Source organism: Prinia subflava, chromosome 4 (assembly GCF_021018805.1).
Source record: "Prinia subflava isolate CZ2003 ecotype Zambia chromosome 4, Cam_Psub_1.2, whole genome shotgun sequence".
Classification (NCBI taxonomy): Eukaryota; Metazoa; Chordata; class Aves; order Passeriformes; family Cisticolidae; genus Prinia; species Prinia subflava.
Window position 1 is genome coordinate 55,763,346 of NC_086250.1, and position 13,579 is coordinate 55,776,924.

Consider the following 13,579-nt stretch of genomic DNA (forward strand, 5'->3'; position numbering starts at 1 on the left):
AAGCTTTTGCTCTGAAATGGCACAAGACACAAGATGAAAAATTGATTGTGGTGTGCTTGCCCTGCAGTAGACAGGAAGCCATTACACACAGGAGTAGGCTGTAGAGAAAGTCCTGTATTCATCAGTTCTAGAGAGTACTCACATAATAACTGTGAGCCATTGCGGGCATATGTTAGTCAAACCTTCTTTTCATCACTTTCTAAACTAGTTTACACAGCTGATGGAAGTATCTGTCAGAAGGACCCGTTTACCTGCTTTTGAAAAGTTAAGTTGACATAATTCTTCCTTTGGAAGAAAGTGTGTGGGAGAGAAGGGATGCTGTTGGGTTGGGGTTTTTATTTCATGTATATTCCAATACAACTGAGTGCTAGGATTCAGTGCTGAACTGAAACACAGTTGACAAGGTTCTGGTGGGTTTTTTTGTTTTGAGGGTTTGTTTGGGTTGCTTTTATGGTTTGGAGTTTTTTCTCTGACTTAAAAGAAAATTAGGCATGACAACACATCAAGCTGTTAACATCTTAAAAATTTTAAGGCACATTCCAACAAAATAAACTTTTATTTGAATGCAGTATTAGGCATTCTATTTTGTTTAAGGGAATAGTACTTCCCTCCCTCCCCGAGAGACTCCCTTTGACAATTTTCAAAAGCTGTACTTCAGTTACAGAAATATTTCTCATGATTAGAAATAACAAACTTCAGTCTAAATTTTCCTTAAATTATGAAGTGCAACTAAATTCTTCCAGAAGATAACAGTTTTCAGTAGGCACTAGAACGAGAAGCCTGCAAGTTGTTTACAGTTCCTGGGTACAGCATTATGTTCATTCAAATTTTATAGTAACCGATCTAGAGTGTTGTTTTTGAAGAATTATATAAAATGTGGAATTTAAGAATAAAGAAATGCAGCTTAAAGAGCAGGTTGTCACCATTTGAAAAAAAAAAAGTCTTAATGGCAACCTGCATATTTCATACGACTTCCACAGTATGCCAGCTAGCAGAGGCTTAGTCCAATAATTTAAAACTTTACATAGGAATGTCTTTTGGTTCCGAACGCAGATCATAAGTCAACATGTTCAGTATGTGAAGACTCAGCTTTTTCACTCTCTACTTCCTCTCCTGTGAAGTTAAATATAACAATTAGAATACAAATCTACTATCAATTATACAAATATAATTATTATATATATAAGTATGATTTTTGAAATTAGGATTTTTTTTAAAGAGAAACACAATTAAACATATTTATCAAGACCAGAGAAGCAGTTAAGCCACATATAACACCTACTTGCACTATTCTCCTAACCTAAGCTTGTATTTGTTTTTTTTACTATATGCGAACAAAATTTTTCAAATAAACTGGTATTATACTATTACTGGAAGGAAAATAAAAACTAGCACAGGCACTTCTATTCTAAGCTATTGTTTTCAGCGATTCACAGTGAATTTCCTCCTTTCCACATAACCTGTCACTAGTAGTTCCAGTATTTGAAAAAATAGGGCAAGTCTTACTCAGAATTGTTTTCTATAGTACGAACTGCTCAGTTCAGATGTTAAAACAACCTTTAAAAAAGCAGTTCAATTTCATTATATTGGGAAAAGCATTATCTAAACAAAAAAACTAAGCCAATTTGTCAACCTTTTATTTGACTTTTAGTCTCAAAATGTCAGACCACATTAGCAAATGTAGTAACTGATACCCTGCGTATCTGTATCAGAGAAATAACTAATTCTGAAGGACTAATAACAGTGAGCACTGAGAGTAAAATGAATGAACTGAGTGGCCTTGAGCAGCAATACAATATCCATCTTCACAACTTATTAGTACAAGATGAAAACTCAGTCTTGGGGATGAAAATGGGATGACAAAAAAACCACTCAAACAAGCTAAGAAGTAGAAAGAAAACAAAGGTATGAAATTAGGTGTTTCTCATCTATTCTCCTGCAGCTGCTATCGCAAAATAATCCTGTCTTTCTCTTTGGAATTGTAAAAGAGGCCTAGATAGAGTAATGGAACATTTAATGAATGTAGTTCTGTTCACATGGGTCAACACATCCTAGAAAAAATGACAGTTGAATTTTTGGACTGAAGGTATAATTGAAGATAAACAGCTCCCTATGACTGACAGATGGATGTCTTCCCCATTTTCACCTTAACACCAGCTCTGGCACTTACATGACCACAAAATAAACAAATTCAGCTTTGTTAACCAGCAAAAAAGAATTTGTAATTCTTTTTCTAACTCGTAATTTTCTGATATTTCAATGACTTGAAGACTGCACGCAATCAGATAAAACCTTAAGTCACTCCAATTAATGATAAAGGAAACAAGTGGGGAGGACAAACTCATTTTTATGGCAGCAGAAATTTGCTAGCTCATTTTATGTAACAAAGCCAAACCCTTAAGTGACTTAAAAACACAACCTTGAGTTAAGCAAAAATGTAGCAACAGAAGAACAGAATGTTTAAAAACATAAACTATCTTTAAGCAAAAAACTATGGCAGAGTGTGGCCTACACTATAAACTATTGAAACAGACCACAGCCATATGAAGATGAGAAATAATACAGAGGGGTTTACAAGTAACTAGATCCTTAGACTTAAATAAAACTCTAAGTTATTGATCCAGCATATTTTTTATATTGTCCTTGAATAGCTACTTGCCTGGTTTTATAGTTTGAACACATGTTCCATCCTTATCTTCAAACCCTTCTGAACACACACACTTGTAACTACCTGACGTATTAACACAGTCTTGATTCTCTTTTGTGCAGACCTTTTCAGGAAGGTTACATTCATCTACATCTAGAGAGAGCACAGGGAAAGAAAGAGCCCACTGCTGTTATCTTGTTATAAACCTTATTTGTGCTCAGCCATATAAACAAAATTCTACTCAAATATGAAAACCACTGAGGAGCAGAATGCTCTTGCAACAGATTTAACTTGTTAAAATAATCTAATCCTTCATGATTTGGACTGTTTCAAAGTTATTCAGATAACATCCACTACTGTTGTTTTTTAATGTTTTGCAGGTCCCTGTACAGAGAAATGTATTAAGCAGTTATGTTTGTCACAACTAGGCAATTTGTCTTAACCTACTGAACATTTCCCCTGCAGTTATTTTCTATTTATGCCATCAAAGTATAGCTAAAGGGAACAGAGCTTGTAAATATTACATCATCACAGTTAACAGCTACTTCAGATTATGCATATGTTCTGCTGTTTCCCACAGAGGAAGCCTAATTTCACATTATAATTCACTAAGAATGAATATCATTTGAACTTGGACATTGATGGATTATCAGAATGCCTGCCTTTCTGTTACAAAATGAATAGAAACACAGATCTGATAAAGTGGTGAGTAACTGACAAAAGACTGTTGCTGTTTCCTGAACCTACTATAAAATACCTTGTTCCTTTGTACCAGTGGTTCACTTTAAGCTTTGTCAAGCAAATTAGCTCAGTAATATAAAGGAAATTATTGAGAACATCTTTACAGCTAATACCAGAACTACTGGGTTCACTGACAGGCTGATGCACACCCACACTAAAGTGAATGTGCTTATGAGCTCCTCAGCATGGCTAACCAAGAGTGAGCTAACCAACATTCTACCAAGATACTGCTAAATCCACCAACCTGTACACTTCTCATCTTCCTTCACGTATCCAGATGCGCAGGTCTTACATTTTTCAGAACCTTCTCCTGTGCAACCTACACAGCTGGCATCACATGCTAAAGATAAAATATTTCATGCATAAAAAGCCTGTATATCTAGGGTTTAAAACACCACCCTTAAAGTCAGACAACTTACCTACACAAGGAATCATAGAATGGCTTGGGCTGGAAGTTGACCTTACAGATCATGTAGTTCCAACGCCCCTGCCATAGGTTGGATGCCTTTCACTAAACCAGGTATCTCAGAGTTCTACCCCACCAGTCTTTGAACACATCCAGGGACAGAGCATTCATAACTTCTAAGGTCCAGTGCCTCAACACCAGCATAGTAAAGATTTTCTTCCTAGTATCTAACCTAAGTCTACTGTATTTCAGCTTGAAGCCATTCCATATTGTCTGGTCCACTACATGCCCTTATAAAAAGTCCTCCACCTTTGTTGTATGCCTTTTAGGTACTGAAAGGCTCTGGACCATTCTCTTGTGAAGAATGGACTATCCCAGCTCTCTCTGTCTGTCTTCATAGGGGAGGTGACCCTTGTGATCAAGATCTTCACAGCTGTCCTCTGGACCCTCAGGCAGGTCCATGCCTTCCTTATGTTAGAGGCCCCAGAGCTGGATGCAGTACTCGAGGTGGGGGGGGGGTCTCACAAAAGCCAAGTAGAAATAACCAGAAATCTCTTGTTTTGCTCATACAATAGGTCTAAGGCCTCATCCTCTCTGTGCCCAGTGAGGATCAGACCATACTGTACCAAATACCTGTCATGCATTTTCTAAGCATTACCTCTAGCATTAGTTTAGGATTCTAGACAGTAAAACAGAACAGCAGATTGAAAAGAAACCTTTGCATGAGAAAGATCCATCTGTGTTCAAACAATACTGGTGATCTTTGCAAGGGGATGCAGCACATTCATCTAAATCTGAAAGATAAGAAGTGACAAGTAACCTAAAAGAGTAGTCATGATTAAACAGCCAGATTCATACTTGAATGCTCTGAAGTGATTGCACTGAGAATAGTTGTTGCAATGAGTTTGGGGTCAGGTATGCAACATGGTAGACACAGAATCAGCATGGTAAATATACTGAACATACACTGTTTTGTTCAGCTTAAACCTGTATTAGAAAATCAAAACTCATCCTCACATGCTTTGTGATGACTATAAGAGATGTATCAGAAATTCAAGAGCTCAGATAAATAAACTTCAGGATACCTGCAATCCTTGTAATTTTCAAGTCGTACATTTATGCAAATATAACAAACAAACAGACTATTGTTCTGTAACACTATTTTCTCCTGTACTCCTACATTACCAATTTACAGAACTTTTTATATGACTAAAAGATTTATAATAATGCACATACATGCACCTCTTAGTATTCTACACAAAGCAAATTGCAACAAATCAGGTTATGATTAAGACCAGTCAAGCTGTAAACCAATTCTACTGTAGAGTTAAAACATGCAAGGCTTATGATTTTGAAGAAAGGGTGCAACAGTACTTCATTAAAAAATTCAAGGACAGGCTATTTTAGTCCCTCTCTTCCTGTCATTGCTGTCACTCTCATCCTGTTGCTGCACCCATCATTCCTACTGATTATTCAATTGATATGTAGTTCATTAGTAGCAATAATTACTTGCAAAAAACCCAGCTGCACAGAAGACAGTACCAAAGCATCATAAAAATGTGCTGGGCGTGCTCAGTAGTTGCCTAAGCAGGTACTGCAAGAACTGTGATTCAAGCTCAGTTCTCACTGGCACTTTGAAAAAGAAGCAGTGTTCACATAATTTCTAAGACAGTTTCCAGTCATTATGTTAGAGGTCTTCAGAGGGTGAAATTCAACTTCTTAAACAGAATGTGTTACTCTCCCCTAGTGCTTTCCTGCATTGGAAGTATTTTTGGTGTTTGCATTTTTCCTGAGGTGTTTCACACTTATCTCCTCATAAATCAAGTTAAATGCTAAGACAGAAACAGGTAAGAGATTAATGAAGCACTGAGCTTGATGTCTCACAGTATTTCTGTCCAACAACATGAAAAGTTAGCATACATGGCTTTTAGTGAAGTGTTTGAACTCAGTTAGGTTTGAGCATTTAAAACAAAGTTCTGTGAAGGTAAATGTGCAATTACTACAAAATATGTAGTTAAGTTTATACGAATCTTCTACTAACTGATAAAGTAGCTTAAGTCAAGAGCAGGACATTGTTTAGCATTCAAATAAACCCAAGAAAACTCATGTCTAAAAAGAAACACCCCACTTGCTGCTCTGTGTATTCCACTAAACTAAAAAGACATACAGCGAACAGTATGATAAAGATAACTATCATCACCAGGAAATCAGTGGTGAGAAAATACTGCTCTCCTGCAACATGAAACAAGTCAGGAAGAGGGAGACTAATAGTACTGTAGAAATCTAAATTGACAGATCAGTTCCATAAAATACAATAAAACTTGGAAGTGATGTCATCTAATCTTATTAGCCATTGTTGCTACAAAACCTGTTTGAAGTCTGCCAAGCATTACTCACCCACACAAGCTCCATCTTCGTTTTTAATCCAGCCTTCTTTACAGTCTTGGCAGTCCTTGTTACTTGAACCAGTACAAGTCTTACAGGCAGCATGGCAGGCTGAGAGGAGAAAATACAACCTGAGTTTTGTTGAGAGATCCCAAGATAAGCTCAGGCGTACAAATTCTCAGAGAAAACTTTATCTAGGATTCACTGGAAGCCATCATTTTTTAGTAGCTTGAAACTCCCATTCACAAGATGGCACCTTCGTAAGGTCAAGATTTAATTTAGAAACATGCAGCTATCTGACCAAAACAACTGCAAATTCCCAAAATACCCCTGGAAACCAAACCTAGCAATTACAGTTATTTGCACCACTGAGAACACTGTCATGAAATTCTAGTGACTAGAAATGAAAGGTCCAACTTCTAAAATATTTGGAAAGAGGAGATCAGGAAGGCAAACTTAGCTCAGCCCCTCAAGGCTGGGACATGAGTTTAAACATCAAACTTTGCACTTCTTTACCTAATGAATCCTCACACTACTTACATTTGCAACTAGTTATGAGAACAATGTGTGAAGTGTTTAAACTCTGAAGAACTTCAGAAGGAAATATACTAGAAATCCAGTTGTATATCCATATTGTATACATATATATATAAAATGCATATGTAACACACCCTATGTAACATATATATGTTATATATTGTACTGTAGAACAAATCTTATAGAACAATTACTACACAACCAGATCAAAACAAAACAAAACGAACAACCAAAAAGCAATACAGACTATTTAAAAACAATCTTCTTAGACCTTAGGGTCCAGATGTAGCTGTTGCAGAATCTCATCAAGGGTCTAAGAACAATTGAATATCTGACCAATGCAAAATTTTACTGCTATGGCCTGACTTTGTTTCAAAATTAAACTTAGGTCTATCTAACTGGAATCTAAATAGTTTACAGTACAGATCAACTGTTCCCATGCCCATTTATTTCATTTAAGCTTACCTGAGACATGAGGAAAACCTAGCTTTTAAAGCAGTCCAGTATATGGTTCAGCTCAAGATTTTAACAGTACTTTGAAAGCAGAGAAGCAAATATTTTTATGAATTCTGCTTCTTAAAGCAGAAAAAACCAATTTAAAAATCAAGTGCAGCATGGAAAGATGACTTAGCAAAACCTTAGAATTCTACCAAACACGTCTTTTATGCTGAAAGCTGAGTAACCAAACTATGTTTTGCTTCTACATTTGTTAGTTTCAACTGTTTCTAGTTTTGCTTGCAAAAACTGAAGAAGTAACACAAAGATATAAACATGTGTTAAGACCTCGTTACCTGTACAAACAGAATGAGTCTCATTTCTCAAGGAACTGAAGTAACCACTAGAACAGTCCAAACAAAATTGTCCTGTGTACTCCTTCTTACAGCTACATGAGCCATCTCCACCTCGGGTACCATCACCGTCACAGTGGCCATTTCCATGGCAAGGCCTTTCTGATCCACCACGGCAAGCTAAAAACGGATCAAAACTATTTTTAAATCAGATGTTTAAGGAAAAAATTTTCTACTCTCAGACACAAGCATCCAAAGTTCCTCCCTCTTCACAGAAAATAAAATAAAAATTAATTTTAAAACGTCATACTAAAGCAGGATATAATTTCCCAGAGTCTTTTTCACCTTTGAGAGTAACCAAAAGTTTTGCAATAAGGCAATGCTCCATAATGTATTCAAGTATAACACAAACTCAATCTCCAGGAAAGTTCAGTTATCAATTTGATTTTGGGTAAAGACCATGGCTCAAAATTCTATTTATTTTCCTAGCTTCCTGACGAAAATTGGTATCTTTATTTTTTCTGAAAAGGCTCTCTGGATTTTTTCTGAAAAGGATCTCTGAAAAGGCTCATATCACATCTATAGAAGTCTACTGGCTTCCATTTAGATCAATATAGGGAATGGGGACTTAATTTGTATGAATGTTTTAAGTGGCCAAAATCAATCTCTTAACAAGGTGCAAAGTTCTAGAGACATATAAATTTTACCAGCTTCAGAGGCCAAAATATCTCTCCTCACTTTTGCAAAGACCTTTCACCCTCCACCTACTTTTACCCAATTTTTCTCAGTGCCTTTTTAACTTATCCTCAGTTACAAGTTTCTTCTTTTAAAGCCCAGCAGCATTTGAGTTGTTTTACTCTTGAAATTGGTCAAGGATTCTTGTCTACATAGATTCTGTAAGACCATCTAAACAACAGACTTCATGTTACAGAGAGCCTTTAAGGATGGGTCAGGTGTGGATATGAGCATCACACTGATTGTTTCTGCACATCTCGGTACCCTGGACAGTTTTGTACATTACTACATGGCCAGAAGACTTTTATTCAAGGCAGGATGTTCACAAGGTAGCCACTCGATTATGAGGGAGCAAACAGGTATATACTACACACATCATGCAAAATATCATTCATAAGGTATTTGTCCATGACAGTAAAGACTGAAATAAACAGGTAAAAAAAAGTATTTGCTACTGAATTTTTCAGAAGAAAAATTACCAAGGCAATCGGGTCCATAAGTTCCAGCAGGGCAGCAAACTTCTATTGTTTCAATGCAAAACCACTTAAACAAATCTGGATACTTCTTCTTTCTGTATAGGAAAGACATTCATTAACAAAGAAAAAGAACAAAGATTCTTTAAAAACCAGCTCACACAACTGACCAGCACAACACAGGAGAGAAACCTATTGCACATGACAGATTAGAAACCTATTTCTCTCGAAGATTTCAGGAATCAATTTCTAGAAGTCCTCCAGCTTGAAAACGTACCTTTTAAAATCCAATACTATTAACAAAATGCAATACTATTAACCCTACTCAAATTTTATCAATTATATTTAAGAAAAAAGTGAAATAAAAGCAACAAATAAAATCAATTCATCTTCTTACATGCACACACCTCTTTTTTCAAACACCTTACTTTTAGGGAAGGTTTACACATAGTTTAGTCAGTCTTATTTATCTCTTTCTCTTATAGATAATTGCTGTATTTTTACCTCAAGTATACAGAAGATAGCCTGGAAGAGGTGTTAATATTTGTTCAAATTATTGGCAACTTGATGATAGGATTAAAATTTCTCCTTTTTTAGCATTGATCGAGTATTATTTTAGAAGACATTTTTAAAATTAGAAAGTTAATTATGTGCTACTTGAGCACCAGCATACAGTTCCAATTAATTGAGTCCAGCTCCCCGCTCCTCACAGGACTTCCTACACTAAACTATGTGAGTAAGAGTGTCCTCCAGATAATTCCTGAACTCTGACAGGCTTGGTGCTGTGGGGAACCTGTTCCAATGATGGATCACCCTTTATGTAACAACTTGTAAAAAAAACCTAAGGTACTCATGGGCAAAGAAATTGTCTTTGGAAATACCACAGAAACTGAATGACAATTGGATACTGCAGGTTCAAGAAAGGAAGATAAACGATCAATTGCATGAACTCAAAAGGTCTATTAATACAGAAAGTTTCCAAAACCCAATGTATTCTCTGAATTGTTTTGATTATTTTAGGAAGTCTACTTTGTCAAACTTTCTAGTTTAAGCCTAGTTCTGCAAATTTTAGCCAATCTGAAGACTCTGGGTTGCATAGTTTACCTTTCTGGAAGGCATGTCTTTTGAGGAGCACCTAAGGACTCTGTGCTTGTCTAGAAGGAGGTGGAGAGGGTGGCCTCATTGCCCTCTGCAGCTTCCTGAGGAGGGAAAGGGGAGAAGGAGGTGCGGATCTCTGCTGTATTTAATGACAGGACACAAGGGAAGGGTTCTCAGCTGCACCAGGAGAGGTTTAGACCAGACATTAGGAAACATTTCTTTACGAAGAGGGCGATCAAACACTGGGACAGGTTTCCTAGAGAGGTGGGGGAGGCCACAAGCCTGTCAGTGTTTCAGAGGTGTTTGGACAACGACCTTGACAACATGCTCTAACTTTTGATCAGCCCTGAAGTGGTCAGGCAGTGGGACTAAGTGATCATTGTAAGTTCCTTCCAACTAAAACCCTCTACTTCCTGCTCTGCTGTTCTATTCTATTCCCTTCGCAACATGTTAACATATATACAATCCTGTATAATTAGGTAAAAGGATAAAGCAGTCATTTAGAAGAAAGTGGAGTATCAAAAAGCCTTATCCAGTTATGAAACATTACAATGGCAGTTCGCACCACTGAATTCTATCTAGCTAATTAGGAGTGCTGACAGTCTAAATTAGTGAAAATACTTAGAAGAAATGTGATTTGGAACTAAAAAAACCAAACATTAGGAAATCTTCCACTGCCATCCATGCACTAATTATATTTAAGACTGGTATACAAAAAGCTCAGCTATAACACAAATCCCAATACAACTTAAAATGCAGGTAGAAAAGTCAGCTGCTACTCTACCATCCTCAAGAGGTCCAACTTCTACCCTGATAGCACCAACTACTCTTTTGATTGCCAGGAGAACAAAATATAATTTCAGGGAAAAAAAAAAAAAGTAAGCAAACAAAAGACCAACAAAAATCAAAGAGCCTCTTACAGTTTTGTGACAAAGGAAAAAAATAAGAGACTAAACTTCAAAATTTTCCAGTTAGTTTGCCTTGACACTCCACTGGTAACTAAGTAGACAGTGTATAAGAAACAAGTGTAGATCCTCTGGTGCAACGCTTCTGGAATTGAAAATCAAAAAGAACATAGTACAGCATCACATGATACTAAAAGTTAGCCTGAAACCAGCTGTACCAAATGGCAATTCTTGAAAGACAATGAAGAATTACTCATACTGCTATTGTTCAGATACAAGCTTTAACATTATTAGTTCATCCTCTTAGATAATTTATGCACACAAAGATCTCCACCAAGAAAATGATACTTACAATTTGAACCACCATTTCTCTATAAGTTCTTCATGTTCTTCAACCATGTTGTTACATTCAAAGTTACTGCTGTCACAGAGATTCTCTATGATCTCTACAAGACGAATTTCACTACAAGCAGAGAAGAAAAACTGTTAATTTAATTTAAATGTTCAATACAACTCAAGACCTGACAGAGCAGCCAGACTTCAGTGAGAATATTTCATCACTTTATGGTGTGTCCTGAATTAGTTTCAAAACATACCAAATATCAGTGTAAAGAACTAATAAACATTATTTCTGTCAAAAAAAACCCCAAACCCAGAACAGTGACCACAAGGACCCTGTGATTTGCTTGCATTTACTATGTTTGCAGACTGTAGGTTTGATAGATTTTTAGCTTCCCAGAAAATTGGAGTGCAATACTTTTCTCTTATGTTCAACAATAAATTTAATCTATTTTTATTTGATACAAGCCTGTGAATCTCATAGTAACCTCTCAGGGCTCCAACTAGGATAAAAAATGAATTTGAAATACAGGAGAAAGGTATCAGATTACTTTTCTCCTTGGTTAACCAGATATGCATACAGTAATCTGCTTCCTCTTTGGCACTGAAATAGTGACAACTCTCAGGAGGAGATACTACTTTAATTCTAAATCAAGTATTTCAGTATTCCGTACCTTTTATAACTAGCAGTAAAGTATTGACTGTTATTTAGATTCATTATTTTAAGAGTTTAATGGGTAAACAGAAAAATACCCTACTATGATTAATAACAGAATTAACTTTTGTTGTTTTCAGAAACAAGACGAAAAAGGGCAATAGTAAGGTGTTCGAGTCTTTACTACAATCTTTAGATTACAATGTAATGTAACATTATAATCATTAAGAATTTAAGGTTTGGACAAGAGAAACCTTAGGTGCCAAGTTCAATATTTAAGTTCTAAACAAACACTGGTATAGTGAAATTACACACAGTGAACACAAAACGCAGCTGAATGAGAAGTACTGAGACAGCTCACCTGGACTCATACTTTGACAGCGTCTTCTCTTCCCAAGCTGTGTTTCCACCACCAAAGTTTTTTTTAGCTGTATCTGCTAAACCCTACAAATAAAAAGTACCAGAAATTACACAGGGTTTCTAACAAAAATTAAGCGCAGTAACAAATGCTTATATAAAAATTGTTAAAAGCGCCGTGCATAGACTACAGTAGAGCTCTCAAGCTGGAGATCAAATTCCTGAGTGAAAGCACCAGCTAATGACAACATGAAAAGTGAGAAAGAGTTACAGCAGAACACGATTAAATTTTCCTAATGCATAAACAAGGCACTTTACAGTCTCGATTTACAAAATAAACCAACCCATATATATACGTTACACTCTTCACCCTCAAGTTCTCAGGAAATTTATTCTTCACTATCATTTGAACAGAACCTCTACTTCATTCAGTTTTGCTAACAGAGCGGTCTGCACCACGTTGTAAGTTAAGCACACAACCGTACAACGGGGCGATCAGCAGAGCTGTCCCCGAATGTCAGCAAACGACAGACACCTCGCAGAAAACCCCGCGGTTCCAGAGACCAGGGGAGCCGGCAGCAGCCGATATGGAGAGCACAAAGCACGGGTCACTCGGCGCGGCAGCCCCTCGCTGCTGGCGCACAATTACCTTGCCACCCGTACGGCTGCTGCAAGTGGCAACACACAGTGAACCTCTGGGGATGAAGCTTTCTACCAGCGCTTCCCACGGAGCCGGACACGCTCCAATGGAGCCATTCTTTTTGCATAAAAAAGCACCAAAACACCTTTGGCGGCAGAGATGGAGGAACTCTGACACCCACCCGCCTCAGCGCTGCGACCGCTGCCGGAGCGGGACCGGGCGCCGCCTCGAACGCGGCTCCGGCGGAGGCGGTCCCGTAGCGCGGCCTCTGCACACAGAGCCGGCCGGACCCGGCCGCGCCCGCCGGCGCTGCAGCTCGGCGCCGCCGGGAGCCCCCGCGAATCCCTGCCCCACCGCGGGGCCATCCACCCGCGCCCCGCGGCCCACCTGGTTGAACCTGTCCACGATGCCCCGGCAGGTGGAGCACGCCAGGCGCCGCCGCTCACCGGCGCCGCGGACAGGCGGCGACAGCAACAGGGCTGCACAGAGCAACACGGCCAAGGCCACGCGAGACGGTCGTGGTGCGGGGCCCGGACGAGAAGAGGGGCCGGGCCCCATGGCGAGGGCTCGGGACCCCTGGACGCGGAGCGGGGCCGCCCCAGCCGAGCCCCCTCAGCAGCGGCGGCCGAACTCGCCCCGCCCCGGGCCAGCCCGGCCCCGCCGCCGCCGGCCCGCGAGCTCCATTCAGATTTCCGCGTCAGCCCCACGCGCGTACCGGCCGCGGGCACTGGTTGGTCGAGGCAGGAGAGCGAAGGGACGTGGTCCAATCAGCGCCCGCCACGCTCCGGACCAATGGGAGCCCCCCGCGTGCCCAGAGATCTGGGCGAGGGGTGGGGCAGAGCTGTTGGAACGAGCGACGCCCATGGGTCTCGC

The 13,579-nt window shown here is 39.0% G+C and overlaps 1 protein-coding gene across 1 annotated transcript; it reads right to left on the minus strand.

Moving 5' to 3' along the window:
* Positions 1-537: 537 nt before the first annotated feature.
* CRELD2 (cysteine rich with EGF like domains 2) lies at positions 538-13,401 on the minus strand. Its single transcript, XM_063396820.1, has 10 exons — positions 13,094-13,401; positions 12,071-12,153; positions 11,068-11,178; positions 8,719-8,810; positions 7,508-7,684; positions 6,192-6,290; positions 4,511-4,588; positions 3,633-3,728; positions 2,660-2,800; positions 538-1,113 (listed from the first exon to the last, which is right to left on the minus strand). Exons 1-10 carry the CDS (start codon positions 13,262-13,264, stop codon positions 1,055-1,057), a joined length of 1,107 nt encoding a protein of 368 aa, XP_063252890.1. The 5' UTR covers positions 13,265-13,401; the 3' UTR covers positions 538-1,054.
* Between the last annotated feature and the right edge of the window lie 178 nt (positions 13,402-13,579).